Source organism: Pleurodeles waltl, chromosome 6 (assembly GCF_031143425.1).
Source record: "Pleurodeles waltl isolate 20211129_DDA chromosome 6, aPleWal1.hap1.20221129, whole genome shotgun sequence".
Classification (NCBI taxonomy): domain Eukaryota; kingdom Metazoa; phylum Chordata; class Amphibia; order Caudata; family Salamandridae; genus Pleurodeles; species Pleurodeles waltl.
Window position 1 is genome coordinate 70,523,444 of NC_090445.1, and position 26,814 is coordinate 70,550,257.

A 26,814-nucleotide genomic window follows, 5' to 3' on the forward strand; every position below is an offset into this window, starting at 1 on the left:
CGTGCCGGTGTCTCGACCGGAGTCGGACGATCTCGGCACTGTTTGGGCCTTTTTCGGTGCCGACGGTCGGTCACCGAATTTATGGGTTGAGCCATGGCCTGGTGGCAGTGGCGTCCCCTGGGCCTTGTAAATGTTTCTTTGTGTGGTTTTCGACGTCTTACTCACGGTTTGTGTATCGTCGAATCCTTCGGAGTCTGAGTCTTGGATCGAGAAGGTACCTTCTTCTTCCTGTTCCTCGAACTCCCGTTGGGCTGTCGGTGCGGACGCCATTTGAAGTCTTCTGGCTCGACGGTCTCGGAGTGTTTTTCGGGACCGGAACGCACGACAGGCCTCGCAGGTGTCTTCGCTGTGCTCAGGTGACAGGCACAGGTTGCAGACCAAATGTTGGTCTGTGTAGGGGTATTTATTGTGGCATTTGGGGCAGAAGCGGAACGGGGTCCGTTCCATCGGCGTTCTTCAGCACGCGGTCGGGCCGACCAGGCCCCGACGGAGGATCGAAAAACTACCCCGAAGGGCACCGGAGCTCTTCGATCTTCGATGCGGTGTGGAAACTAAGTACGCCGATCCCGAACCCAACAATACCGACGAAAATCTTCCAAAATTAGCTAATTTTCCGTTCCGAAACTCGGAGCGACAGGAACACGTCCGAACCCGATGGCGGAAAAAAAACAATCGAAGATGGAGTCGACGCCCATGCGCAATGGAGACAAAAGGAGGAGTCACTCGGTCCCGTGACTCGAAAGACTTCTTCGAAGAAAAACAACTTGTAACACTCCGGCCCAACACCAGATGGCGAGCTATTGCAGAACATGCGTATCTACAGCGACAGATGCCATCGAACATATGCATCCTTTGGGTCTAGTGTTGTCATGTAGTCTTGTCGTTTGAGCAGTGGGATTACGTCCTGTAATGTCACCATGTGAAAGTGATCTGATTTGATGTAGGTATTTAATGTTCTGAGATCCAATATAGGTCTCAGACTCTTGTCTTTTTTGAGTATGAGAAAGTACAGAGAGTAAACTCCTGTTCCTTTCTGTTGGTTTGGTACTAATTCTATTGCTTCTTTCTGTAGCAATGCCTGAACTTCTAGTCCTAGAAGATCTCTATGTTGTTTTGACATATTGTGGGTTTTCGGTGGGACGTTCGGAGGGAATTTGAGAAATTCTATGCAATAACCATGCTGGATAATTGCCAGTACCCAAGTGTCTGTTATCTCCTCCCAATGTTTGTAAAATTTGCTTAGTCTCCCCCCCACAGGTGTTATGTGTTGGGGATGTGTGACTTGGAAGTCACTGCTTGTTTTGAGGAGTTTTGGGGCTTTGGAACTTCCCTCTATTCTTTTGGAATTGTCCCCCTCTATATTGCCCTCTATATTGCCCCCGAAAACTTCCCCGCTGATATTGGCTTTGATAAGTGGGCCTTGCTTGTGAGGTGGGCCTCTGTAGGTTGACCTCGAAACCCTCCCCTAAATTGTGTTTTGTGAAATGTGCCTCTGCTCTGTGGGGAGTAGAGTGCGCCCATGGCTTTTGCAGTATCAGTATCTTTGAGTTTCTTAATAGCAGTGTCGACTTCCGGCCCAAACAACTGCTGTTCATTAAAGGGCATATTCAGCACGGCTTGTTGTATTTCCGGCTTGAATCCTGACGTACGCAACCATGCGTGTCTCCTTATCGTTATTGCAGTATTTACTGTCCTTGCAGCCGTATCTGCTGCATCCATTGCTGACCGTATCTGGTTATTGGAGATACTTTGTCCTTCTTCCACCACTTGTTGTGCCCTTTTCTGGAACTCTTTGGGTAAGTGTTCTATGAAATGCTGCATTTCGTCCCAATGAGCTCTATCGTATCTTGCCAAAAGTGCTTGTGAGTTGGCAATGCGCCATTGGTTTGCTGCTTGTGCTGCAACCCTTTTACCCGCAGCATCGAATTTGCGACTCTCCTTGTCTGGAGGTGGTGCGTCTCCTGAGGTATGAGAGTTTGCTCTCTTGCGAGCTGCCCCGACAACCACAGAGTCTGGTGTTAATTGCTGCGTAATATAAACAGGGTCTGTTGGCGGTGGCTTATACTTCTTCTTCACCCTTGGAGTTATGGCTCTGCCTTTTACAGGATCCTGAAATATTTGTTTGGAATGTTTTAGCGTTCCCGGGAGCATAGGTAAGCTTTGGTATTGGCTATGAGTGGAGGATAGTGTATTAAACAAAAAGTCACCCTCAATTGGTTCTGCATGCAAGGTGACGTTATGAAAAGCAGCTGCCCTTGAGACCACCTGCGTGTAGGATGTACTGTCTTCAGGTGGCGACGGCCTCGCAGGGTAACAGTCTGGGCTGTTATCTGATACAGGAGCATCATAAAGGTCACATGCGTCGGTATCATCTTGACTCATTGCAGTATGAGTCGGGGATTGCATCAGTGGTGGAGTGGCTACCGGTGATGTGTGCATTGATGGTGGTGGAGATGGTGGTGGAGTTGTTTGTCTTGCCACCTTTGCCTGTGGCTGCTTGTCCTTTTCTTGAAAGGCAAGTCTTCTTTTCATCTTAATTGGGGGAAGAGTGCTTATCTTCCCTGTGTCTTTTTGAATGTGGAGCCTTCTTTGGTTTGGGAGTGTAGTCTGGCTCTACTGATTCAAGTTCTTCTCCGAACTTATGTCCTTGCATCTGGGAGGACAATCCCTGTTCCTCTGTGTAAGAACCTGTTTTCGGTTCCGAGGCTGGATGTTTCGGAATCGAAACCTTTTCGGTCGCCTTTTTGGGCTCCGAGGAAACCTTCTTTATTTTCGGCGTCGTAGTGTCTCGGTGCCGACCCATTTTGGTGCCACTGTCTCGGTGCCGAATCTGCTCAGAGCCGCTGTCTCGGGCCAAAGATTGCTGTGTGGCGGTATCTCGACCGGAGTCGGATGACTTTGCCACAAGCGTGCCTTTTTTCAGTGCCGATGATCGGTCACCTATTTTTCGGGTTAAGCCATGGCCTGTTGGCGGTGGCGTCCCTTGGGCTTTTGTTGTCTTCTCGTGAGTTTTATGTTTCGACGCCTTATTCACGGTTTTCGGCGTTTCTTCGGGATCGAGCTCGCCCGAGTCCGATTCCTGGGTGGAGAAGGTTTCTTCTTCCTCCTCGAAACGCCCTTGTCCTGTCGGCGCCAACGCCATCTGCAGTCTTCTCGCTCTTTGGTCTCTCAATGTCTTCCTCGACCGAAACGCTCGACAGGCTTCACAGGTATCCTCCTTGTGCTCTGGAGACAGACACAAGTTACAGACCAGATGCTGATCTGTATACGGATACTTGTTATGACATTTTGGGCAGAAGCGGAATGGGGTCCGTTCCATCAGCCTTGAAGAGACACGTGGCCGGGCCGACCAGGCCCCGACGGGGAATCGAAAAAACCCAGAAGGGCCACCGGAGCTCTTCAAAAGTCGGTGTCGATCTGTTGTAACTAACCCGATACCGAACGCAAACAATACAGACGATTTTTCCGAGATTCTAACTAACTTTCCGACCCGAAACACGGAGCGAAAAGGAACACGTCCGATCCCGATGGCGGAAAAAAAACAATCTAAGATGGAGTCGACGCCCATGCGCAATGGAGCCGAAATGGGAGGAGTCCCTCGATCTCGTGACTCGAAAAGACTTCTTCGAAGAAAAACAACTTGTAACACTCCGAGCCCAACACCAGATGGCGGGATGTGCACAGCATGTGTATCTGCAGCTATACATGCCATCAAACATATATATATATTTATAGTCACTGAAAACAATCAAAGGTTTACAGGGACGTTGTAGTTAGGAAATGGAATTTAAAAAAACCCACAGAAATTCACTTAAAAAACCAAAGGTTACAGGGATGTTATAGTTAGGTTCTAAATTTACTCATACAAAACCATAGAAATTCATCACTTATCGTTATTTGAAGTAATTGTAACTTATGCCGTAAAGTAACTATAACTCGCGCTCCCATCATGCACATTTTTCTCGTCAAAAAGTTTACTGCAATATTACATTGATATTATCAATTATGTTATCAGAGAAGTCATCAGTTTCATTATTTGCACAGTTTTTGCTTCAATAATTTGACTGCTAATGTTTCATTTATATTTTTAATGATATTATAGAAGTTGTCATGAGTGCTGTAATATCTGGGGTAATTAGCAGTGCACTGCAAGGGTGTGAGTTATAGTTACCTTAGGTAGCGAGTTATAGTTACTTGTCAGCCCCTGGGACCCCATGCCCCAGGGTCCAGCCATGTCACCAGGACAACCAGTCACAACCGTTGTGGCCCGTGGGGGAAGTCTGGTGTAAGTTATAGTTACTTAAAATAACTCTAACTATAACGGCTGAATTGCTATGGTTTTCTGCGAGTAAATTCAGAACCTAACTATAACGTCCCTGTAGCCTCAGGTTTGTTAATTGAATTTTGTATTTTTTTTTGTAATTCTATTTCCTAACTATAATGTCTCTGTAACCATTTTTTCAGTGAATTTCTATGTTTTAATGTAAATTAATTCTAATTATTATATGTGAATCCAGCCACCGCCAAACACAACCTTTGTCTGTGCCATGCAGGGGTTGGCCGCAGGACCTGTAGCTCACCTGCTGTAACCACCCAACCCCAGGCCCTGCGGCCAACCACAATAACCACCCAAACCTGCGCTGCGTATGGCCTTTGGCCGTGCACGACGGGGGTTGGCCACAGGGCCTGAGAACAGGTGTGAGAGGATGTCTCTGGGGTTTCATATTGGGGGGCCACATGGCCCGCTCCCCAAGCCCATTTTGGCCCCGGGGACCCTTTCCCGCTGCCTTTATATTTTTTCAGGGCCGGCTCTACCATTTCCCACCCAATCACCACCGTTGGGGACTGCGGAGGGAGCCTGAATGCCTTCGCAGTTCCAGCCAGCTTTCCGCCTCCTGCAAGAGCCGGCATTGTTGTCACAGACAAGGAGCTGCCAAATATGCAGCTCTCTGTCCCTGAGGGCAATCCTTTTCTCTCTTTCCCTGTCCGCAGAGATGCGGGCAGGGAAAGAGACAAAATGAAAATGTCACTTACCCAGTGTACATCTGTTCGTGGCATCAGTCGCAGTAGATTCGCATGTTCTGCAATAGCTCGCCATCTGGTGTTGGGCCGGAGTGTTACAAGTTGTTTTTCTTCGAAGAAGTCTTTCGAGTCACGGGACCGAGTGACTCCTCCTTTTGTCTCCATTGCGCATGGGCGTCGACTCCATCTTCGATTGTTTTTCCCCGCAGAGGGTGAGGTAGGAGTTGAATTGTAGTAATAGTGCCCATGCAATGGAGTGACTAAGTATGCACCTATTTAAGGTTGAGATGATACATATATAAATAATTGAAGGTAACTTCCAAACTGCTACAGGCTCCCGGGGAGGCGGGTGGGCACATGCGAATCTACTGCGACTGATGCCACGAACAGATGTACACTGGGTAAGTGACATTTTCAGTTCGATGGCATCTGTCGCTGTAGATACGCATGTTCTGCATAGACTAGTAAGCAGTTATTTCCCCAAAAGCGGTGGATCAGCCTGTAGGAGTGGAAGTAGTTTGAAATAATGTCCTTAATACGGCTTGACCTACTGTGGCTTGTTGTGCGGATAACACGTCTACACAGTAGTGCTTGGTGAATGTGTGAGGCGTAGACCATGTGGCTGCCTTACATATTTCTTGCATTGGGATGTTTCCTAGAAAGGCCATGGTAGCACCTTTCTTTCTGGTTGAGTGTGCCCTTGGTGTAATGGGCAGCTGTCGTTTAGCTTTAAGGTAGCAGATTTGGATGCATTTAACTATCCATCTGGCTATACCTTGTTTTGAAATTGGGTTTCCTGCATGAGGTTTTTGAAATGCAATAAAGAGTTGTTTAGTCTTTCTGATGTTCTTTGTTCTGTCAATGTAATACATCAATGCTCTTTTGACATCTAATGTATGTAGTGCCCTTTCAGCTACGGTATCTGGCTGTGGAAAGAACACTGGAAGTTCCACTGTTTGATTTAGATGGAACGGTGAAATAACCTTTGGCAAAAATTTAGGATTGGTCCTTAGGACGACTTTATTTTTGTGTAGTTGTATAAAAGGTTCCTGTATAGTAAACGCCTGAATCTCGCTTACTCTTCTCAGGGAAGTAATGGCGATGAGAAATGCCACCTTCCAGGTTAGGAACTGTATATCGCAGGAGTGCATGGGTTCAAAAGGTGGACCCATAAGTCTAGTTAGGACAACATTTAGGTTCCATGAAGGAACAGGTAGTGTTCTTGGTGGTATAATTCTCCTAAGGCCCTCCATGAATGCTTTAATGACTGGTATTCTATATAGGGAAGTTGAATAGGTAGTCTGCAGGTATGCAGATATTGCTGCAAGGTGAATCTTAATGGAAGAGAAAGCTAGGTTAGATTTTTGTAAGTGAAGCAAGTAACCCACTACATGTTCTGGAGTTGTGTGTAATGGTTGTATTTGATTAATATGGCAGTAGCAAACAAACCTCTTCCATTTACTTGCATAGCAGTGCCTGGTGGATGGCCTTCTTGCTTGTTTTATGACTTCCATACATTCTTGGGTAAGTTGTAAGTGCCCGAATTCTAGGATTTCAGGAGCCAGATTGCTAGATTCAGCGATGCTGGATCTGGGTGTCTGATCTTTTGGTTGTGCTGTGTTAACAGATCTGGCCTGTTGGGCAATTTGATGCAGGGTACCACTGATAGGTCTAGCAGCGTTGTGTACCAGGGTTGCCTTGCCCAAGTTGGTGCTATCAATATGAGTTTGAGTTTGCTTTGACTGAGTTTGTTTACCAGGTAAGGAAGGAGAGGGAGAGGAGGAAAAGCGTAAGCAAATATCCCTGACCAGTTCATCCATAGGGCATTGCCTTGGGATTGTTTGTGTGGGTACCTGGATGCGAAGTTTTGGCATTTTGCGTTCTCCCTTGTCGCAAACAAGTCTATCTGAGGTGTTCCCCAGAGTTTGAAATAAGTGTTCAGAATTTGGGTGTGAATTTCCCATTCGTGGACCTGTTGGTGATCTCGAGAGAGATTGTCTGCGAGTTGATTTTGTATCCCTGGTATAAACTGTGCAATTAGGCGAATTTGGTTGTGAATTGCCCAATGCCAAATTTTTTGTGCTAGCAGGCTTAACTGCGTGGAGTGCGTCCCTCCCTGCTTGTTTAGATAATACATTGTTGTCATGTTGTCTGTTTTGACGAGAATGTATTTGTGAACTATTATTGGTTGGAAAGCTTTTAGTGCTTGAAAAACTGCTAGAAGTTCTAGGTGATTGATATGCAGTTTTGTTTGATGTACGTTCCATTGTCCTTGTATGCTGTGTTGATCGAGGTGTGCTCCCCACCCTGTCATGGAAGCATCTGTTGTTATTACGTATTGTGGCACTGGGTCTTGGAAAGGCCGCCCCTTGTTTAAATTTATGTTGTTCCACCACAGAAGCGAGAGGTAAGTTTGGCGGTCTATTAACACCAGATCTAGAAGGTGTAGGAGGCTGGACTGGCTTGTAGTGAGTACCAAGGGGTACTTGCACCTTGCACCAGGCCCAGTTATCCCTTATTAGTGTATAGGGTGTCTAGCAGCTTAGGCTGATAGATAATGGTAGCTTAGCAGAGCAGCTTAGGCTGAACTAGGAGACGTGTGAAGCTACTACAGTACCACTTAGGGTCATATGCACAATATCATAAGAAAACACAATACACAGTTATACTAAAAATAAAGGTACTTTATTTTTATGACAATATGCCAAAGTATCTTAGAGTGTACCCTCAGTGAGAGGATAGGAAATATACACAAGATATATATACACAATAGCAAAAATATGCAGTATAGTCTTAGAAAACAGTGCAACCAATGTATAGTTACAATAGGATGCAATGGGGAAACATAGGGATAGGGGCAACACAAACCATATACTCCAAAAGTGGAATGTGAACCACGAATGGACCCCAAACCTATGTGACCTTGTAGAGGGTCGCTGGGACTATCAGAAAATAGTGAGAGTTAGAAAAATAACCCTCCCCAAGACCCTGAAAAGTGAGTGCAAAGTGCACCAAAGTTCCCCTAAGGACAAAATAGTCGTGTTAGAGGGAGAATGCAAGGAAAACACAAATCAGCAATGCAACAACGATGGATTCCTGTCTGAAGGTACCTGTGGAACAAGGGGACCAAGTCCAAAAGTCACAAGCAGCTCGGAGATGGGCAGATGCCCAAGAAATGCCAGCGGTTGGTGCAAAGAAGCTCTTACTAGGCTGAAGAACTGTGAATACTGCAGGAACGACAAGGGCTAGAGACTTCCCCTTTGGAGGATGGATCCCCCACGCCTTGGAGAGTCGTGCAGACGTGTTTTCCCGCCGGATGGACGCCAACAAGCCTTGCTACACGCAAATCGTGCGTTTGGCGTTTTTGGACGCTGCTGGGGCCCAGGAGGGACCAGGAGGTCGCAAATTGGAACTGCAGAGAGAGGGGACGTCGAGCAAGACAAAGAGCCCTCACTGAAGCAGGTAGCACCCGGAGAAGTGCCAGAAACAGGCACTACGAGGATGCGTGAAACGGTGCTCGCCGAAGTTGCACAAAGGAGTCCCACGTCGCCGGAGACCAACTTAGAAAGTCGTGCAATGCAGGTTAGAGTGCCGTGGACCCAGGCTTGGCTGTGCACGAAGGATTTCCGCCGGAAGTGCACAGGGGCCGGAGAAGCTTGCAAAGTCGCGGTTCCCAGCAATGCAGCCCAGCGAGGTGAGGCAAGGACTTACCTCCACCAAACTTGGGCTGAAGAGTCACTGGACTGTGGGGGTCACTTGGACGGTGTCGCTGGATTCGAGGGACCTCGCTCGTCGTGCTGAGAGGAGACCCAAGGGACCGGAGATGCAGCTTTTTGGTGCCTGCGGTTGCAGGGGGACGATTCCGTCGACCCACGGGAGATTTCTTCGGAGCTTCTGGTGCAGAGAGGAGGCAGGCTACCCCCACAGCATGCACAAGCAGAAAAACAGTCGAGAAGGCGGCAGGATCAGCGTTACAGAGTTGCAGTAGTCGTCTTTGCTACTATGTTGCAGGTTTGCAGGCTTCCAGCGCGGTCAGCGGTCGATTCCTTATCAGAAGGTGAAGAGGGAGATGCAGAGGAACTCGGCTGAGCTCATGCATTCGTTATCTAAAGTTTCCCCAGAGACAGAGACCCTAAATAGCCAGAAAAGAGGGTTTGGCTACCTAGGAGAGAGGAAAGGCTACTAACACCTGAAGGAGCCTATCAGCAGGAGTCTCTGACGTCACCTGGTGGCACTGGCCACTCAGAGCAGTCCAGTGTGCCAGCAGCACCTCTGTTTCCAAGATGGCAGAGGTCTGGAGCACACTGGAGGAGCTCTGGACACCTCCCAGGGGAGGTGCAGGTCAGGGGAGTGGTCACTCCCCTTTCCTTTGTCCAGTTTCGCGCCAGAGCAGGGGCTAAGGGGTCCCTGAACCGGTGTAGACTGGCTTATGCAGAATTGGGCACATCTGTGCCCAACAAAGCATTTCCAGAGGCTGGGGGAGGCTACTCCTCCCCTGCCTTCACACCATTTTCCAAAGGGAGAGGGTGTTACACCCTCTCTCAGAGGAAGTTCTTTGTTCTGCCATCCTGGGCCAGGCCTGGCTGGACCCCAGGAGGGCAGATGCCTGTCTGAGGGGTTGGCAGCAGCAGCAGCCGCAGAGAAACCCCAGGAAGGGCAGTTTGGCAGTACCAGGGTCTGTGCTACAGACCACTGGGATCATGGAATTGTACCAACAATGCCAGGATGGCATAGAGGGGGCAATTCCATGATCATAGACATGTTACATGGCCATATTCGGAGTTACCATGGTGAAGCTACATATAGGTAGTGACCTATATGTAGTGCACGCGTGTAATGGTGTCCCCGCACTCACAAAGTTCAGTGAATTGGCTCTGAACAATGTGGGGGCACCTTGGCTAGTGCCAGGGTGCCCTCACACTAAGTAACTTTGCACCTAACCTTTACCAGGTAAAGGTTAGACATATAGGTGACTTATAAGTTACTTAAGTGCAGTGTAAAATGGCTGTGAAATAACGTGGACGTTATTTCACTCAGGCTGCAGTGGCAGGCCTGTGTAATAATTGTCAGAGCTCCCTATGGGTGGCAAAAGAAATGCTGCAGCCCATAGGGATCTCCTGGAACCCCAATACCCTGGGTACCTCAGTACCATATACTAGGGGATTATAAGGGTGTTCCAGTAAGCCAATGTAAATTGGTAAAAATGGTCACTAGCCTGTCAGTGACAATTTGGAAAGAAATGAGAGAGCATAACCACTGAGGTTCTGATTAGCAGAGCCTCAGTGAGACAGTTAGTCACTACACAGGTAACACATACAGGCACACTTATGAGCACTGGGGCCCTGGGTTACCAGGGTCCCAGTGACACATACAACTAAAACAACATATATACAGTGAAAAATGGGGGTAACATGCCAGGCAAGATGGTACTTTCCTACACAACCCCCCCCCAAACGAAGGACAATAAGACTAGCCATTACCTGATGAGTCTTCATTGTCTAAGTGGAAATATCTGGAGAGTCCATCTGCATTGGAGTGGCTACTCCCAGGTCTATGTTCCACTGTATAGTCCATTCCCTGTAGGGATATGGACCACCTCAACAATTTAGGATTTTCACCTTTCATTTGTTTTAGCCAAAGTAGAGGTTTGTGGTCTGTCTGAACAATGAAGTGAGTGCCAAACAGGTATGGCCTCAACTTCTTCAGAGCCCAGACCACAGCAAAGGCCTCCCTCTCAATGGCAGACCAACGCTTTTCTCTAGGGGTCAACCTTCTACTAATAAAAGCAACAGGTTGATCCTGGCCCTCAGAATTAAGTTGTGATAGGACTGCCCCTACTCCTAATTCAGATGCATCAGTTTGGACATAGAATTTTTTAGAGTAACAAGGGCTTTTCAGGACAGGTGCAGAGCACATGGCCTGCTTCAGCTCCTCAAAAGCTTTCTGACAGTTTGCTGTCCATAATACCTTTTTAGGCATTTTCTTGGATGTGAGGTCATTAAGAGGGGCTGCAATGGAGCCATAGTTCTTAATGAACCTCCTGTAATACCCAGTGAGGCCTAGGAAGGCTCTCACCTGAGTCTGAGTGGTAGGGGGAATCCAATCAATAATAGTTTGGATTTTCCCCTGAAGTGGTGCAATCTGTTCCCCACCAACAAGGTGTCCCAGATAAACCACCTTACCCTGCCCTATCTGGCACTTTGAAGCCTTGATAGTGAGGCCTGCCTTTTGCAGGGCCTCCAAAACTTTCCAAAGGTGGACCAGGTGATCATCCCAGCTGGAGCTAAAGACAGCTATATCATCCAAATATGCTGCACTGAAAGCTTCCAGCCCTTGCAGGACTGTGTTCACCAACCTCTGAAAAGTGGCAGGTGCATTTTTCAAACCAAAAGGCATTACAGTAAACTGGTAATGTCCTCCAATGGTAGAAAATGCAGTCTTAGGTTTAGCATCTTCTGACATTTTGATCTGCCAATACCCTGCAGTCAAATCAAAAGTGCTTAGATACTTGGCAGATGCCAGTGTATCTATTAGCTCATCTGCCCTGGGTATAGGGTGAGCATCTGTTTTGGTTACCAAGTTGAGACCTCTATAGTCTACACAAAACCTCATTTCCTTCTTTCCATCTTTAGAATTGGGTTTTGGTACCAGTACCACAGGAGAAGCCCATGGACTGTCAGAGTGCTCAACCACTCCTAGTTCCAACATCTTCTGAACTTCTTGCTTTATGCAGTCCCTGACATGGTCAGGCTGCCTATAGATCTTACTTTTGACAGGTAAACTGTCTCCAGTATCTATAGTGTGCTCACACCAAGAAGTGGTGCCTGGCACAATGGAGAAGAGTTCTGAAAATTGTCCTAGGAGATTTATGCAATTATCTTTCTGCTCAGCAGTAAGACAATCAGCCAAAACTACCCCTTCCACAAGAGCATCTTGTTCTGTGGAAGAGAAGAGATCAGGTAGAGGATCACTGTCTTCTTCCTGTCCCTCATCTGTTGCCATGAGCAGGGTGAGATCAGCCCTGTCATAGTAGGGTTTCAGGCGGTTGACATGGAGCACCCTAAGGGGACTCCTGGCAGTGCCTAAGTCAACCAAGTAGGTGACTTCACCCTTCTTTTCAACAATTGTGTGTGGACCACTCCATTTATCTTGGAGTGCTCTTGGGGCCACAGGCTCCAAGACCCACACTTTCTGCCCTGGTTGGTACTGAACCAAAACAGCCTTCTGATCATGCCATTGCTTCTGGAGCTCTTGGCTGGCCTGAAGGTTTTTACTGGCCTTTTTCATGTACTCAGCCATCCTTGATCTGAGGCCAAGTACATAGTCCACAATATCCTGCTTAGGAGCTTTTAAAGGTTGTTCCCAACCCTCCTTTACAAGTGTGAGTGGACCCCTAACAGGGTGTCCAAAAAGAAGTTCAAAGGGGCTGAAGCCCACTCCTTTCTGGGGTACCTCCCTGTAGGCAAAAAGGAGGCATGGTAGAAGGATATCCCATCTCCTGCGGAGTTTTTCAGGGAGTCCCATAATCATGCCTTTGAGAGTTTTATTAAATCTCTCCACCAGTCCATTTGTTTGTGGATGATAGGGTGTTGTGAACTTGTAAGTTACACCACACTCCTTCCACATGGCCTTTAAGTATGCAGACATGAAATTGCTTCCTCTGTCTGATACTACTTCCTTTGGGAAGCCCACCCTGGAAAATATTCCCAGGAGGGCCTTTGCCACTGCAGGAGCTGTAGTGGTCCTTAAAGGAATTGCTTCAGGATACCTTGTGGCATGGTCCACTACCACTAAGATAAACCTATTGCCTGAAGCAGTAGGAGGGTCAAGGGGGCCAACTATGTCAACCCCTACCCTTTCAAAGGGAACCCCAACCACAGGCAGTGGGATAAGGGGTGCCTTTGGAGTGCCACCTGTCTTGCCACTGGCTTGACAGGTTTCACAGGACTTACAAAATTCTTTTGTGTCCTCAGACATCCTAGGCCAATGAAACAGTGGTACCAATCTGTCCCAAGTTTTCATTTGACCCAGGTGCCCAGCTAAGGGAATGTCATGTGCCAGTGTTAGGAGGAACTTTCTGTACTCCTGAGGAATCACTAATCTCCTGGCAGCTCCAGGTTTAGGATCCCTTTGCTCAGTGTACAAGAGGTTGTCCTCCCAGTAAACTCTGTGTGAGTCACTGACATCCCCATTAGCCTGTTTGACAGCTTGCTGTCTGAGACCCTCTAATGTGGGACAGGTTTGCTGTGCCACACTCAGCTCCTCTCTGGCAGGCCCCCCTTCACCCAAAAGCTCAGCAGTGTCTGCTTCCAGCTCCTCTGGTGTAGGTTCTGCACAGGGAGGGAATTCTTCTTCCTCAGAAGTAGAATCCACTGTAGAGGGAGGGATAGTAGGAAGTGGTTTGCTTCTACTAGCCCTAGCTTTAGGGAGCACTTGGTCCATTGTTCCAGGATCCAAGCTTCCCTGTCCTTTTTGCTTTTTGGCCTGAGCCCTTGTCAAAGCAAAAATATGCCCTGGGATGCCCAGCATTGCTGCATGGGCCTCCAACTCCACATCTGACCAAGCTGATGTCTCCAAATCGTTCCCTAATAGACAGTCTACAGGTAAATCTGAAGCTACCACAACTTTCTTTGGACCAGATACCCCCCCCCAGTTGAGATTTACAACAGCCATGGGGTGGCTTTGTGTTATGTTGTGAGCATCGGTTACTTGGTACTGGTGTCCAAGTATGTGTTGTTCAGGGTGCACCAGTTTCTCAATCACCATTGTGACACTGGCACCTGTGTCCCTGTAGGCCTGGACCTCAACACCATTTATTAGGGTTAGTTGCTTGTACTTCTCCAAGTTATGGGGGCAAGCAACCAAAGTGGCTAAGTCAATAGCCCCTTCAGAGACTAAAGTAGCCTCTGTGGTCTCCCTAATCAGACCAACCCCAACTAAATTACCAAAAGTGAGCCCAGCTACTCCCTTGGATTGGCTATTAGTAGGTTTGCTCCCACCACCACTGCTATTAGTAGGGACACTAGGTGTAGCAGTAGGGGTTGTAGTGGTAGGAGCTGTGGTGCCTTTCTTTGGACAACTGGGATCTGTTGTCCAATGGCCTTTTATCTTACATAAATAGCACCATGGTTTCCTTTCCTTGTTCTGATTAGAGGAAGGTTTGGGCCCACCACCCCCACCAGAGTGTTTTTGTGGGCCTGATGAAGACTCATTTTTAGATTTGTCCCCACCCTTGTCAGAAGACTTACCATCCTTCTTTTTGTTGCCATCTTTGTCACCCCCTGTATGAACTTTTCTGTTCACTCTTGTTCTGACCCATTTGTCTGCCTTCTTTCCCAATTCTTGGGGAGAGGTCAGATCAGAGTCCACCAAGTACTGGTGCAACAAATCAGACACACAATTATTAAGAATATGCTCTCTCAGGATTAAGTTATACAGGCTGTCATAATCAGTAACTTTACTGCCATGTAACCACCCCTCCAAGGCCTTCACTGCCTGGTCAATGAAATCAACCCAGTCTTGTGAAGACTCCTTTTTGGTATCTCTGAACTTGATCCTGTACTGTTCAGTGGTTAAGCCATAACCATCCAGGAGTGCATTCTTAAGAACTTGGAAATTGTTAGCATCATTTTCTTTTACAGTAAGGAGCCTATCCCTACCTTTTCCAGTAAATGATAGCCATAGGATAGCAGCCCACTGCCTTTGAGGGACATCCTGTACAGCACAGGCCCTCTCAAGTGCAGCAAACCACTTGTTAATGTCATCCCCCTCCTTGTAAGGGGGAACTATCTTATGCAGATTCCTGGAATCATGCTCTTTTGCAGGATGACTATGGGGAATACTGCTGCTGCCACCATGGGTATCTAAACCCATTTTCTGTCTTTCCCTCTCTATTTCTAAAGACTGTCTATCCAAATCCAGCTGTTGCTTCTTGAGCTTCAGTCTGGTTTGCTCCACTCTCAATCTATTGAGCTCCCTTTCCAACAATCTGTCATCAGGGTGGGTGGGAGGGACATTTCTAGATACAGAGGTATGATGGGAATGAACAGAAGGAGACCTGTCCCTTACAGAGGGCACCCTAACAGCTTGGCTACCAGTATAATGTGAGAGCACATCATCAGTATGATGTGATTCAACCTCTGTACCAACTATGCTAGACTGTCTAGTAATGGGCAGGCTGAGAAGTTTCTTTCCTGAACCTTTTCCTGGGGGAGTCCCTGGATCAGATTGAGAACCATTAGCTACTTTTTCTACAGATTGGGCACTTATGGCCTTATCCTGTACTCTAAGCATATTAATTAACAGTTCTAAAGAAGGATTCTTCCCTACACTCAAACCTCTCTCTATGCAGAGACTCCTTGCTCCTTTCCAGCTAAGGTGATCATATGCAAGTTTGGACAGTTCAACTTTTTGGCCTGTGCCAGACATTTTTTAGAGAGAGTAAAAGTGATAGACAAAGAGAAAAAAGTTTTCAGAACTTTTTGCAAAGACAGAAAAAAAACTTTTTAAACTTTTAAGAACTTTTTGAAAGTTTAGAAGTACTTTTCAGCACTTAGAAAAGAGTGAAAAGAGGAAATGCAAAACTTTTTGGCTATGTGTATATACACTGACCTTGTTTTGTATATTTTTCTCTTATGAAAAGTACAATGACAAGAGTGGTAAGTAGTCTCAAAGCACTTATCCCACCACTGCACAACCAATGTAGGAGGCTGGACTGGCTTGTAGTGAGTACCAAGGGGTACTTGCACCTTGCACCAGGCCCAGTTATCCCTTATTAGTGTATAGGGTGTCTAGCAGCTTAGGCTGATAGATAATGGTAGCTTAGCAGAGCAGCTTAGGCTGAACTAGGAGACGTGTGAAGCTACTACAGTACCACTTAGGGTCATATGCACAATATCATAAGAAAACACAATACACAGTTATACTAAAAATAAAGGTACTTTATTTTTATGACAATATGCCAAAGTATCTTAGAGTGTACCCTCAGTGAGAGGATAGGAAATATACACAAGATATATATACACAATAGCAAAAATATGCAGTATAGTCTTAGAAAACAGTGCAACCAATGTATAGTTACAATAGGATGCAATGGGGAAACATAGGGATAGGGGCAACACAAACCATATACTCCAAAAGTGGAATGTGAACCACGAATGGACCCCAAACCTATGTGACCTTGTAGAGGGTCGCTGGGACTATCAGAAAATAGTGAGAGTTAGAAAAATAACCCTCCCCAAGACCCTGAAAAGTGAGTGCAAAGTGCACCAAAGTTCCCCTAAGGACAAAATAGTCGTGTTAGAGGGAGAATGCAAGGAAAACACAAATCAGCAATGCAACAACGATGGATTCCTGTCTGAAGGTACCTGTGGAACAAGGGGACCAAGTCCAAAAGTCACAAGCAGCTCGGAGATGGGCAGATGCCCAAGAAATGCCAGCGGTTGGTGCAAAGAAGCTCTTACTAGGCTGAAGAACTGTGAATACTGCAGGAACGACAAGGGCTAGAGACTTCCCCTTTGGAGGATGGATCCCCCACGCCTTGGAGAGTCGTGCAGACGTGTTTTCCCGCCGGATGGACGCCAACAAGCCTTGCTACACGCAAATCGTGCGTTTGGCGTTTTTGGACGCTGCTGGGGCCCAGGAGGGACCAGGAGGTCGCAAATTGGAACTGCAGAGAGAGGGGACGTCGAGCAAGACAAAGAGCCCTCACTGAAGCAGGTAGCACCCGGAGAAGTGCCAGAAACAGGCACTACGAGGATGCGTGAAACGGTGCTCGCCGAAGTTGCACAAAGGAGTCCCACGTCGCCGGAGACCAACTTAGAAAGTCGTGCAATGCAGGTTAGAGTGCCGTGGACCCAGGCTTGGCTGTGCACGAAGGATTTCCGCCGGAAGTGCACAGGGGCCGGAGAAGCTTGCAAAGTCGCGGTTCCCAGCAATGCAGCCCAGCGAGGTGAGGCAAGGACTTACCTCCACCAAACTTGGGCTGAAGAGTCACTGGACTGTGGGGGTCACTTGGACGGTGTCGCTGGATTCGAGGGACCTCGCTCGTCGTGCTGAGAGGAGACCCAAGGGACCGGAGATGCAGCTTTTTGGTGCCTGCGGTTGCAGGGGGACGATTCCGTCGACCCACGGGAGATTTCTTCGGAGCTTCTGGTGCAGAGAGGAGGCAGGCTACCCCCACAGCATGCACAAGCAGAAAAACAGTCGAGAAGGCGGCAGGATCAGCGTTACAGAGTTGCAGTAGTCGTCTTTGCTACTATGTTGCAGGTTTGCAGGCTTCCAGCGCGGTCAGCGGTCGATTCCTTATCAGAAGGTGAAGAGGGAGATGCAGAGGAACTCGGCTGAGCTCATGCATTCGTTATCTAAAGTTTCCCCAGAGACAGAGACCCTAAATAGCCAGAAAAGAGGGTTTGGCTACCTAGGAGAGAGGAAAGGCTACTAACACCTGAAGGAGCCTATCAGCAGGAGTCTCTGACGTCACCTGGTGGCACTGGCCACTCAGAGCAGTCCAGTGTGCCAGCAGCACCTCTGTTTCCAAGATGGCAGAGGTCTGGAGCACACTGGAGGAGCTCTGGACACCTCCCAGGGGAGGTGCAGGTCAGGGGAGTGGTCACTCCCCTTTCCTTTGTCCAGTTTCGCGCCAGAGCAGGGGCTAAGGGGTCCCTGAACCGGTGTAGACTGGCTTATGCAGAATTGGGCACATCTGTGCCCAACAAAGCATTTCCAGAGGCTGGGGGAGGCTACTCCTCCCCTGCCTTCACACCATTTTCCAAAGGGAGAGGGTGTTACACCCTCTCTCAGAGGAAGTTCTTTGTTCTGCCATCCTGGGCCAGGCCTGGCTGGACCCCAGGAGGGCAGATGCCTGTCTGAGGGGTTGGCAGCAGCAGCAGCCGCAGAGAAACCCCAGGAAGGGCAGTTTGGCAGTACCAGGGTCTGTGCTACAGACCACTGGGATCATGGAATTGTACCAACAATGCCAGGATGGCATAGAGGGGGCAATTCCATGATCATAGACATGTTACATGGCCATATTCGGAGTTACCATGGTGAAGCTACATATAGGTAGTGACCTATATGTAGTGCACGCGTGTAATGGTGTCCCCGCACTCACAAAGTTCAGTGAATTGGCTCTGAACAATGTGGGGGCACCTTGGCTAGTGCCCGGGTGCCCTCACACTAAGTAACTTTGCACCTAACCTTTACCAGGTAAAGGTTAGACATATAGGTGACTTATAAGTTACTTAAGTGCAGTGTAAAATGGCTGTGAAATAACGTGGACGTTATTTCACTCAGGCTGCAGTGGCAGGCCTGTGTAATAATTGTCAGAGCTCCCTATGGGTGGCAAAAGAAATGCTGCAGCCCATAGGGATCTCCTGGAACCCCAATACCCTGGGTACCTCAGTACCATATACTAGGGGATTATAAGGGTGTTCCAGTAAGCCAATGTAAATTGGTAAAAATGGTCACTAGCCTGTCAGTGACAATTTGGAAAGAAATGAGAGAGCATAACCACTGAGGTTCTGATTAGCAGAGCCTCAGTGAGACAGTTAGTCACTACACAGGTAACACATACAGGCACACTTATGAGCACTGGGGCCCTGGGTTACCAGGGTCCCAGTGACACATACAACTAAAACAACATATATACAGTGAAAAATGGGGGTAACATGCCAGGCAAGATGGTACTTTCCTACAGAAGGTGACCCTGTGCTTGAGACCACTGTGATGCTAGGCATTGTTGTAAGGGCCTCATGTGCAGTCTTGCGTTTGGGACAATGGCTATGCATGATGACATCATGCCTAGGAGTTGTAATACCATCTTTGCCTGTATCTTTTGTGTTGGATACATGCGTTGTATGATGGTGTTGAAATTTTGAATTCTTTGTGGACTTGGAGTGGCTACTCCCTTTGATGTGTCTATTATGGCTCCCAGGTATTGTTGTACCTTGCGTGGCAGAATTTTGGATTTTGTGAAATTGACGGTGAACCCGAGTTTGAAGAGGGTTTGTATGATGTGATTTGTGTGATTTGAGCACTGTATGAACGAATGGGCCTTGATTAGCCAGTCGTCCAAATATGGGAACACATGTATTTGCTGCCTTCTTATGTGTGCAGCGACTACCGCTAGACATTTGGTAAAGACTCTTGGTGCGGTTGTTAATCCGAAAGGCAGTACCTTGAATTGGTAATGTATTCCTTTGAATACAAACCTTAGGTATTTCCTGTGCGATGGGTGTATTGGTATATGGAAATAAGCATCCTTGAGGTCTAAAGTTGCCATGTAGTCGTGTAGTTTTAGCAATGGCAATACTTCTTGTAGTGTGACCATGTGGAAGTGGTCTGATTTGATGAAAGTGTTCACTACTCTGAGGTCTAGGATTGGTCTCAGCGTTTTGTCCTTCTTTGGTATCAGAAAGTACAGTGAGTAAACTCCTGTGTTTATTTGTGTGTTTGGCACTAATTCGATTGCATTCTTTTGCAATAGTGCCTGCACTTCTATCTCCAGGAGATTGGAATGGTGTGTTGTTAAATTTTGTGCTTTTGGTGGTATGTTTGGAGGGAATTGTAGAAATTCTATGCAATAACCATGTTGGATAATTGCTAGAACCCAAGTGTCTGTAGTGATTTCCTCCCATGCTTTGTAATAATGACCTATTCTTCCCCCCACTGGTGTTGTGTGGAGGGGGTGAGTGACATGTGAGTCATTGTTTAGTAGTAGGGGTTTTGGGGCTTTGAAATCTCCCTCTATTTCTAGGGAATTGCCCTCCTCTATATTGTCCCCGAAAACCTCCTCTATACTGTCCCTGGTAAGTGGACGGTGTTGCTTGTGAGGTGCTGGCTTGTGTGCTTTGACCCCGAAACCCCCCTCGAAAGGGCATTTACGGAATGTGCTGTAATTCCCTCTGTTCTGCGGGGAGTAGAGTGCGCCCATGGCTTTGGCAGTGTCCGTATCTTTTTTGAGTTTCTCAATCGCTGTGTCCACTTCTGGACCGAACAGTTCTTTTTCATTAAAAGGCATATTGAGAACTGCTTGTTGAATCTCTGGTTTAAATCCAGACGTTCGGAGCCATGCATGCCTTCTGATAGTTACAGATGTATTAATTGTCCGTGCAGCTGTATCTGCAGCGTCCATGGAGGAACGTATCTGGTTGTTGGAGATGGTCTGTCCCTCCTCAACCACTTGTTTTGCCCTATTTTGGAAGTCCTTGGGCAGATGTTCAATGAGATGTTGCATCTCGTCCCAGTGGGCTCTGTCATAGCGCGCAAGTAGTGCCTGGGAGTTCGCGATGCGCCACTGGTTTGCAGCTTGTGCTGCGACTCTCTTACCAGCTGCGACTCTCTTACCAGCTGCATCGAACTTGCGGCTTTCTTTATCTGGGGGTGGTGCATCTCCAGATGTGTGAGAGTTGGCCCTTTTCCTAGCTGCTCCTACAACAACAGAGTCTGGTGGCAGCTGTGTAGTGATGAAAACCGGGTCCGTAGGAGGCGGCTTATACTTTTTTTCCACCCTTGGTGTGATTGCCCTACTTTTGACCGGCTCCTTAAATATGTCTTTTGCGTGCCGGAGCATACCAGGGAGCATAGGCAGGCTTTGGTAGGAGCTGTGGGTGGAGGAGAGTGTGTTGAACAAGAAATCATCCTCGACCTGTTCTGAGTGGAGGCTCACGTTATGAAATTGTGCTGCTCTAGCCACCACCTGAGAGTACGCGGTGCTGTCTTCTGGTGGAGATGGCTTTGTAGGGTATGCCTCCGGGCTGTTATCTGACACTGGGGCGTCGTATAGGTCCCATGCGTCCTGATCTTGGTCACCCTGGCTCATGGTGGTGTGAGCTGGGGAGTGAGATGGAGTTTGTGCTGGTGAAACGTTAATCACGGGCGGAGGAGAGGGTGGTGGTGTAACTCTTTTCACCACTTTTGGTTGTGGTGCTTGTTCCGTCTGGAACTCCAACCTTCTCTTTCTCCTAATGGGGGGAAGGGTGCTTATTTTTCCTGTCCCCTGCTGAATGAAGATACGCTTTTGCGTATGGTCCACATCAGTTGCTTGTAGCTCTTCCTCAAACCTATGCTTTTGCATTTGGGAGGTTAGCGAGTGCTCTTCTGTATAAGAGCCTGAAGCTGGGTCGCTTGCAGTTTGTTTCGGCGTCGAAACTTTGTCTGCGTGTTTTTTCGGCTCAGAGGTGACTTTTTTCCTTTTCGGGGCCGAAACCTCTCGGCGTCGATCTGTTTCGGTGCCGCTGTCTCGGCGTCGAGCCGTGTCCACACCGGCATCTCGGTGTCGAGGCTTGTCTCCAGCACTTTCTCGGTCCCGAGAAGGCTGCGTGCCGGTGTCTCGACCGGAGTCGGACGATCTCGGCACTGTTTGGGCCTTTTTCGGTGCCGACGGTCGGTCACCGAATTTATGGGTTGAGCCATGGCCTGGTGGCAGTGGCGTCCCCTGGGCCTTGTAAATGTTTCTTTGTGTGGTTTTCGACGTCTTACTCACGGTTTGTGTATCGTCGAATCCTTCGGAGTCTGAGTCTTGGATCGAGAAGGTACCTTCTTCTTCCTGTTCCTCGAACTCCCGTTGGGCTGTCGGTGCGGACGCCATTTGAAGTCTTCTGGCTCGACGGTCTCGGAGTGTTTTTCGGGACCGGAACGCACGACAGGCCTCGCAGGTGTCTTCGCTGTGCTCAGGTGACAGGCACAGGTTGCAGACCAAATGTTGGTCTGTGTAGGGGTATTTATTGTGGCATTTGGGGCAGAAGCGGAACGGGGTCCGTTCCATCGGCGTTCTTCAGCACGCGGTCGGGCCGACCAGGCCCCGACGGAGGATCGAAAAACTACCCCGAAGGGCACCGGAGCTCTTCGATCTTCGATGCGGTGTGGAATCTAAGTACGCCGATCCCGAACGCAACAATACCGACGAAAATCTTCCAAAATTAGCTAATTTTCCGTTCCGAAACTCGGAGCGACAGGAACACGTCCGAACCCGATGGCGGAAAAAAAACAATCGAAGATGGAGTCGACGCCCATGCGCAATGGAGACAAAAGGAGGAGTCACTCGGTCCCGTGACTCGAAAGACTTCTTCGAAGAAAAACAACTTGTAACACTCCGGCCCAACACCAGATGGCGAGCTATTGCAGAACATGCGTATCTACAGCGACAGATGCCATCGAACACAGTGTTCCCAGCAAGCGAGAGCTGTTTGACAGCTCTTGCTTGCTGGGAGCGGAGTTGTGTTTGCTCTGACTTGGCTAGAGCTGTCAAAGCTCCTGCCAAGTCAGAGCAAACAGCTATGTCCCCAGACATAGTAGGAGCCGGCCTTGGAGGGTGGCAGTCCCCAGGGCCATTATTGGCTACACAAGGAGGGCTCCCTCTAACATTTTAACAGCCCCGGGGAGGTGGTGGTCCTGGGGGTCCACGACAGACCCCTTCATTCTTTCAATTCAGCCCTGGGGAGGTGGGGGTCCCTGGGGCTGCGGCAGGCCACATGCCCTCCCCTCTCTATATATAATGGAGACAGTCCCAGTGAGGTGGCAGCCCACAGGGCTGTGGAGGGGGGAGGCACGCTCCCCCCCCCTTACTCTGAAACAATTGCACTAGGAGGTGGTGGTCGGGGGGCTGGGGGTATTTGCGTGTCTCTTTCCCCCCCTCCTCGTCCTCCCCACAGAACCTAATAGATTGTTAGCCCAGGGGAGGTGGGGGTCCCCTGGGTCCCCACCACATACTATTTAATTTAAGCCCTGTGGAGGTGACTGTCCCTGGGGCATAAATAAGCCCAGGTGGGGGGACCCGTGCGCCCTCTCCTTCATTTTTTATATGCCCTGTGACTTGACCCACCCAGAGGTTTTACTAAAATAAGCGCAGGAGACCAGGCTTGCTTTTTTTTAAATGTTGCAGCAAATTTGCGATGCCATCACAAATTCGTGTCAATCTTTTTTTTTAAAAAGTGCTTTTTTGCCTTGGGGGTCCCTTTGGGATGCCAGCACCAGAGCTAAGGGGTCAGGGTGTCCCTGCTCTGCTCCCTTTTCTTATTTTTTTATCCTTTTTTCAGGGACTCAGCAGAGTCCCAAGATGGCAACCCACACTTCCTGATTGAAGTGTTGGCAGCCAATCGGATCTAAAAACAAAATTGGGAGGGTTCACGGAGCCTTCGCCTCACTATATATATAAATTAGAATTCTCTTTAATATCTCAAAAACTATTGAAAGGATTCAAACCAAACAACAATAAGGGTGCTTTCTGGACCAAGAGGTACCTTTCTGCCAAATTTGGTGTAATTCCGTCAAGCGGTTAGGGCTGTAGACCTGTTCACAAACCCTATGGGAATTAACATGAGGAAAAAATGTTTTGGGGCACCTCTTTTTCTCGGCCCCCGGCTTGACGGGTCACCCCGAAACTTTTCAGACGGCAGCTGATATGAGCGACAACTTTTTGGGAACATTTTGTGATGATTTATTAACTGCCGCTAAAGATATAAGCAAGTAAAAAATGCTTTTTCTATAGAAACTAGGTCCTAACTATAACTACCTAGTGGTGACTGCCGTTTTACTCTTCCTCCATCTTTCTTATATGTGTCTTTAGCTCCCAGTAAATGCTTGAGGCAGAAAGTAAGTGCCGGCCCTCAAAAATAAGTGCTGGTGCTCCGCACCAGAAACAACAAGCACAAATTAAGCACTGGGATGGATGGATGGATGGATAGATAGATAATACTTACCGGATACATTTTTACCACACATATGCCTTTACCATACATGCCTTTACAATGAAAAATGTAATTGTAAAGGCATGCTTGGTAAAGGCATACTCGTGGTAAAGACTTGTGGGGTAAAGGCATGAGGGAGTCCATCATACAACCCCTTCAGTATCACCTACAGCTGGGCTTGGTCTAGATATAGGTTTCTATCAGTCCCACCTTCAAATACACCATTTTGTGCAGCTGGTACTTCTTCCACAGCGATCAGGTTCCTGCTGGAAAAATACTGCTTTCTTTAATACATCTAGCTCAAAATAAGTAACTCGATGTCCTGTGGATGGCAACCAGTCTATCACTGAAATCAGATTCTAACGGTTCTATAAATATGTATGCACATATCGCTTCCAGTAGTTTCACATCTGCAGCTGCCTCTTCCTCCATCTGTGGTTCCAGTACTAGCTGGAGGACTGCTGTTCTAGCTTACTCCCCTTCATCCTCCGTAGTTCGAGATCCTGCAAACAGCACCCTATCCATCTCTGAAAGAAGATTCCTCATCGAGGAATTTTGCCATCATTCAAGTTTTCTCATTTCCTCTCACCTTCAGGAACTCCACATCCGGCTGCTGACACTTAAATTCAATCTCTCGGACCAGTTTTTGGAGTGAGGACTGCAGATCTTCCATTTCAATCACTTTCCTCTGGGTTCTCATCAAGACAAGTTTCTCCTTTTCATCCAGCTGGTGGAGCAGAAGATCCTGCTGTTCCTTCAAAAACCTTTGCAAATCCTCAAATTCACTCACGATTTTCTGCCTCTCTCTTGACACCAGACCCTTTGTTTTGAGTGAAAGGAAAAATAAATTGACAAGATTAATGACATGCTGGGAATTGGGACGTCATCAAAGATCAATGAATGACGCAATCAGGTTATATTTCAGGGAATGGCTTGCCCACGGCGGAGAACGCTCATTCATGAGCAGAACATGTACTTTAGGGGACAGACTTTAGGGGATAGCAAGACGATACATCTTTATTAATTATGAACACAGACTAGGAAATATATACGTGTCAGTAAAGAACACTGTAGATTTCAGATGCAATTTCTGCTGACTTACCAGTTAAGATTGTAGAAGTTTAAGTATTCATTATGCTTGCACATTTTAGACTTGGGAAATCTAGATAGAAGTACTCTTTTGAGAATCGATAGTAACAGCAGAGAATTGTGGATGCTGGGGGATTTTCGTATTGCACAAAGTAGGACATAAACATAAATAATTAAACAATAGTTGTGGTATCAAAAGGTACGCAGATCTAACGGTACAGGTATATATGTCCCAAACAAAAATAACATCCAAATTTTAAGAAACTTAAAAGGTGCTCAAAATACTATGGCACACCCTTCCGCCATTCGAGTATAGCTCAGACTGGACAAATCCAATTCAGACAGATAAACAAGCAATGGCAAAGCCAATAGGTCTCATTTATGCAATAGCTACTGGCTTTGCCGATGTGTTTTAGCCATGCTGTACACCAGTGTGGCTGCTGTTCTCCCCAGTTAAAGGTAAGTGGCATAGAGGAGAGTGGAGTAGAATGCCGCAGAGTGGAATGGTTAGGAGTGGAGTAGACTGCCGCAAAGTGGAATGGCGAAGAATAAAGTGTCGCAAAGCAGAATGGCGAAGAATAGAGTGTCGCAGAGCGTAATGGCAAAGAATAGAGTGTCGCAGAACGGAATGGCAAAGAATAGTGTCGCAGAGCGAAATGTGTTGCAAAGTGGCATGGCGAAGAATAGAGTGTTGCAAAGCGGAATGGCGAAGAATAGGGTGCCGCAGAGCAGAATGGCGAAGAGTAGAGTGTCGCAGAGCGGAATGGCGAAGAGTAGAGTGTCGCAGAGCGGAATGGCGAAGAGTAGAGTGTCGCAGAGCAGAATGGCGAAGAGTAGAGTGTCACAGAGCAGAATGGCGAAGAGTAAAGTGTCCAAAAGTGGAATGGCAAAGAGTAGTGTCCAAAAGTGGAATGGTGAAGGGTACCATAGAGTGCAGTGGACTGGCAGACTGTTGTGTACTATGGTGGCACAGTGTGATGTCATGTAGAGTGCCATACACTGGAGGGGCACAGAGTGGACTAGTGCAGAGTGCATTGGTGTATAATGTTGCAGAGTATAGCAGCGCAGATTAGAGTGGTGGAGTGGTGAAGAGTGACAAAGAGAAGAGTGTAGTGACAGAGTGTAGAGTACAGTCGGGTGACAACGTGCAGTGGCATAGAGTGGTGCAGAGTACAGTAGCAGAGTGGAGCAGAGAGGAGTATATTGCTGTAGAGTAGAGTAGCTTGAAGTGGAGTAGTGCGAAATAGACTGGCGTACAGTTCAGCGGCAGAGAGCGCATTGTTGCTGAATAGTGTGTCAGTGTGGAGTAGAGTGGCATAGAGAGCAGTGCCATAAAGTACACAACTGCACTCTACACCAATGCACTCTACTCTGCATTCTGTAGAGTGCAATGGTGTAGAGTGCAGTGGTTAAGAGTAGAGTGGTGCAGAGTGCAGTGACAGAGTCGACTGGCACAGAGTAGACTGGTGCAGGGATAGAGTGCAGTTTCATAGAGTGCCATTAAGTGTAATGGGTTAAAGAGATGTAGAGTGCAGTGGCACAGAGTCCAGTGGTACACAGTAGATTAGAGTGGCATACAGCTGATTGGTTTAGATTGCAGGGGCACAGAGTGTAGTGCTACAAAGTAAAGTGCATTGGCGTAAAGAGTCCAGTGGCATAGAGTGCAGTATTGCAGAGTGGCATAGAAAGCAGTGGCAAAGAGTGCAGTGGTGTAGAGTAGAATGGCAAAAGGTGCACTGGCACAAAGTAGAGTGGCACAGGGTAGAGTAGAGGCGTAGAGTGAAGTGGCATAGAGTGCAGTGGCGTAGAGTGGAGTGTAGGTATGTAAAGTGGAGTGGTGCAGAGTAGAGTGCGTTCATTTAGAGTAGTGTGGAGTGGCAGAGAGTGGAGTATTCATGGTGTGGTAGCACTTAAAGTATGGTATATACCATAAACAGCTCTTAAGCACAAGCTTTTCTTCAGAGTAAACAATATCACCTTGATCTAGGTGTAGTAAAATGTGATAACCCTGTAAGAG

At 47.7% G+C, this 26,814-nt stretch overlaps 1 protein-coding gene across 2 annotated transcripts in view; it reads right to left on the minus strand.

The window, feature by feature from the left end:
• LOC138299209 (E3 ubiquitin-protein ligase TRIM39-like) overlaps positions 1 to 26,814 on the minus strand; it is a 146,047-nt gene that overhangs the window by 79,241 nt on the left and 39,992 nt on the right. For both annotated transcript variants that reach the window (XM_069237331.1, XM_069237330.1), the window contains exon 4: positions 24,298 to 24,528. In XM_069237331.1, coding sequence (XP_069093432.1) covers positions 24,298 to 24,528 — 231 coding nt within the window. The remainder of the gene's footprint in view (positions 1 to 24,297; positions 24,529 to 26,814) is intronic.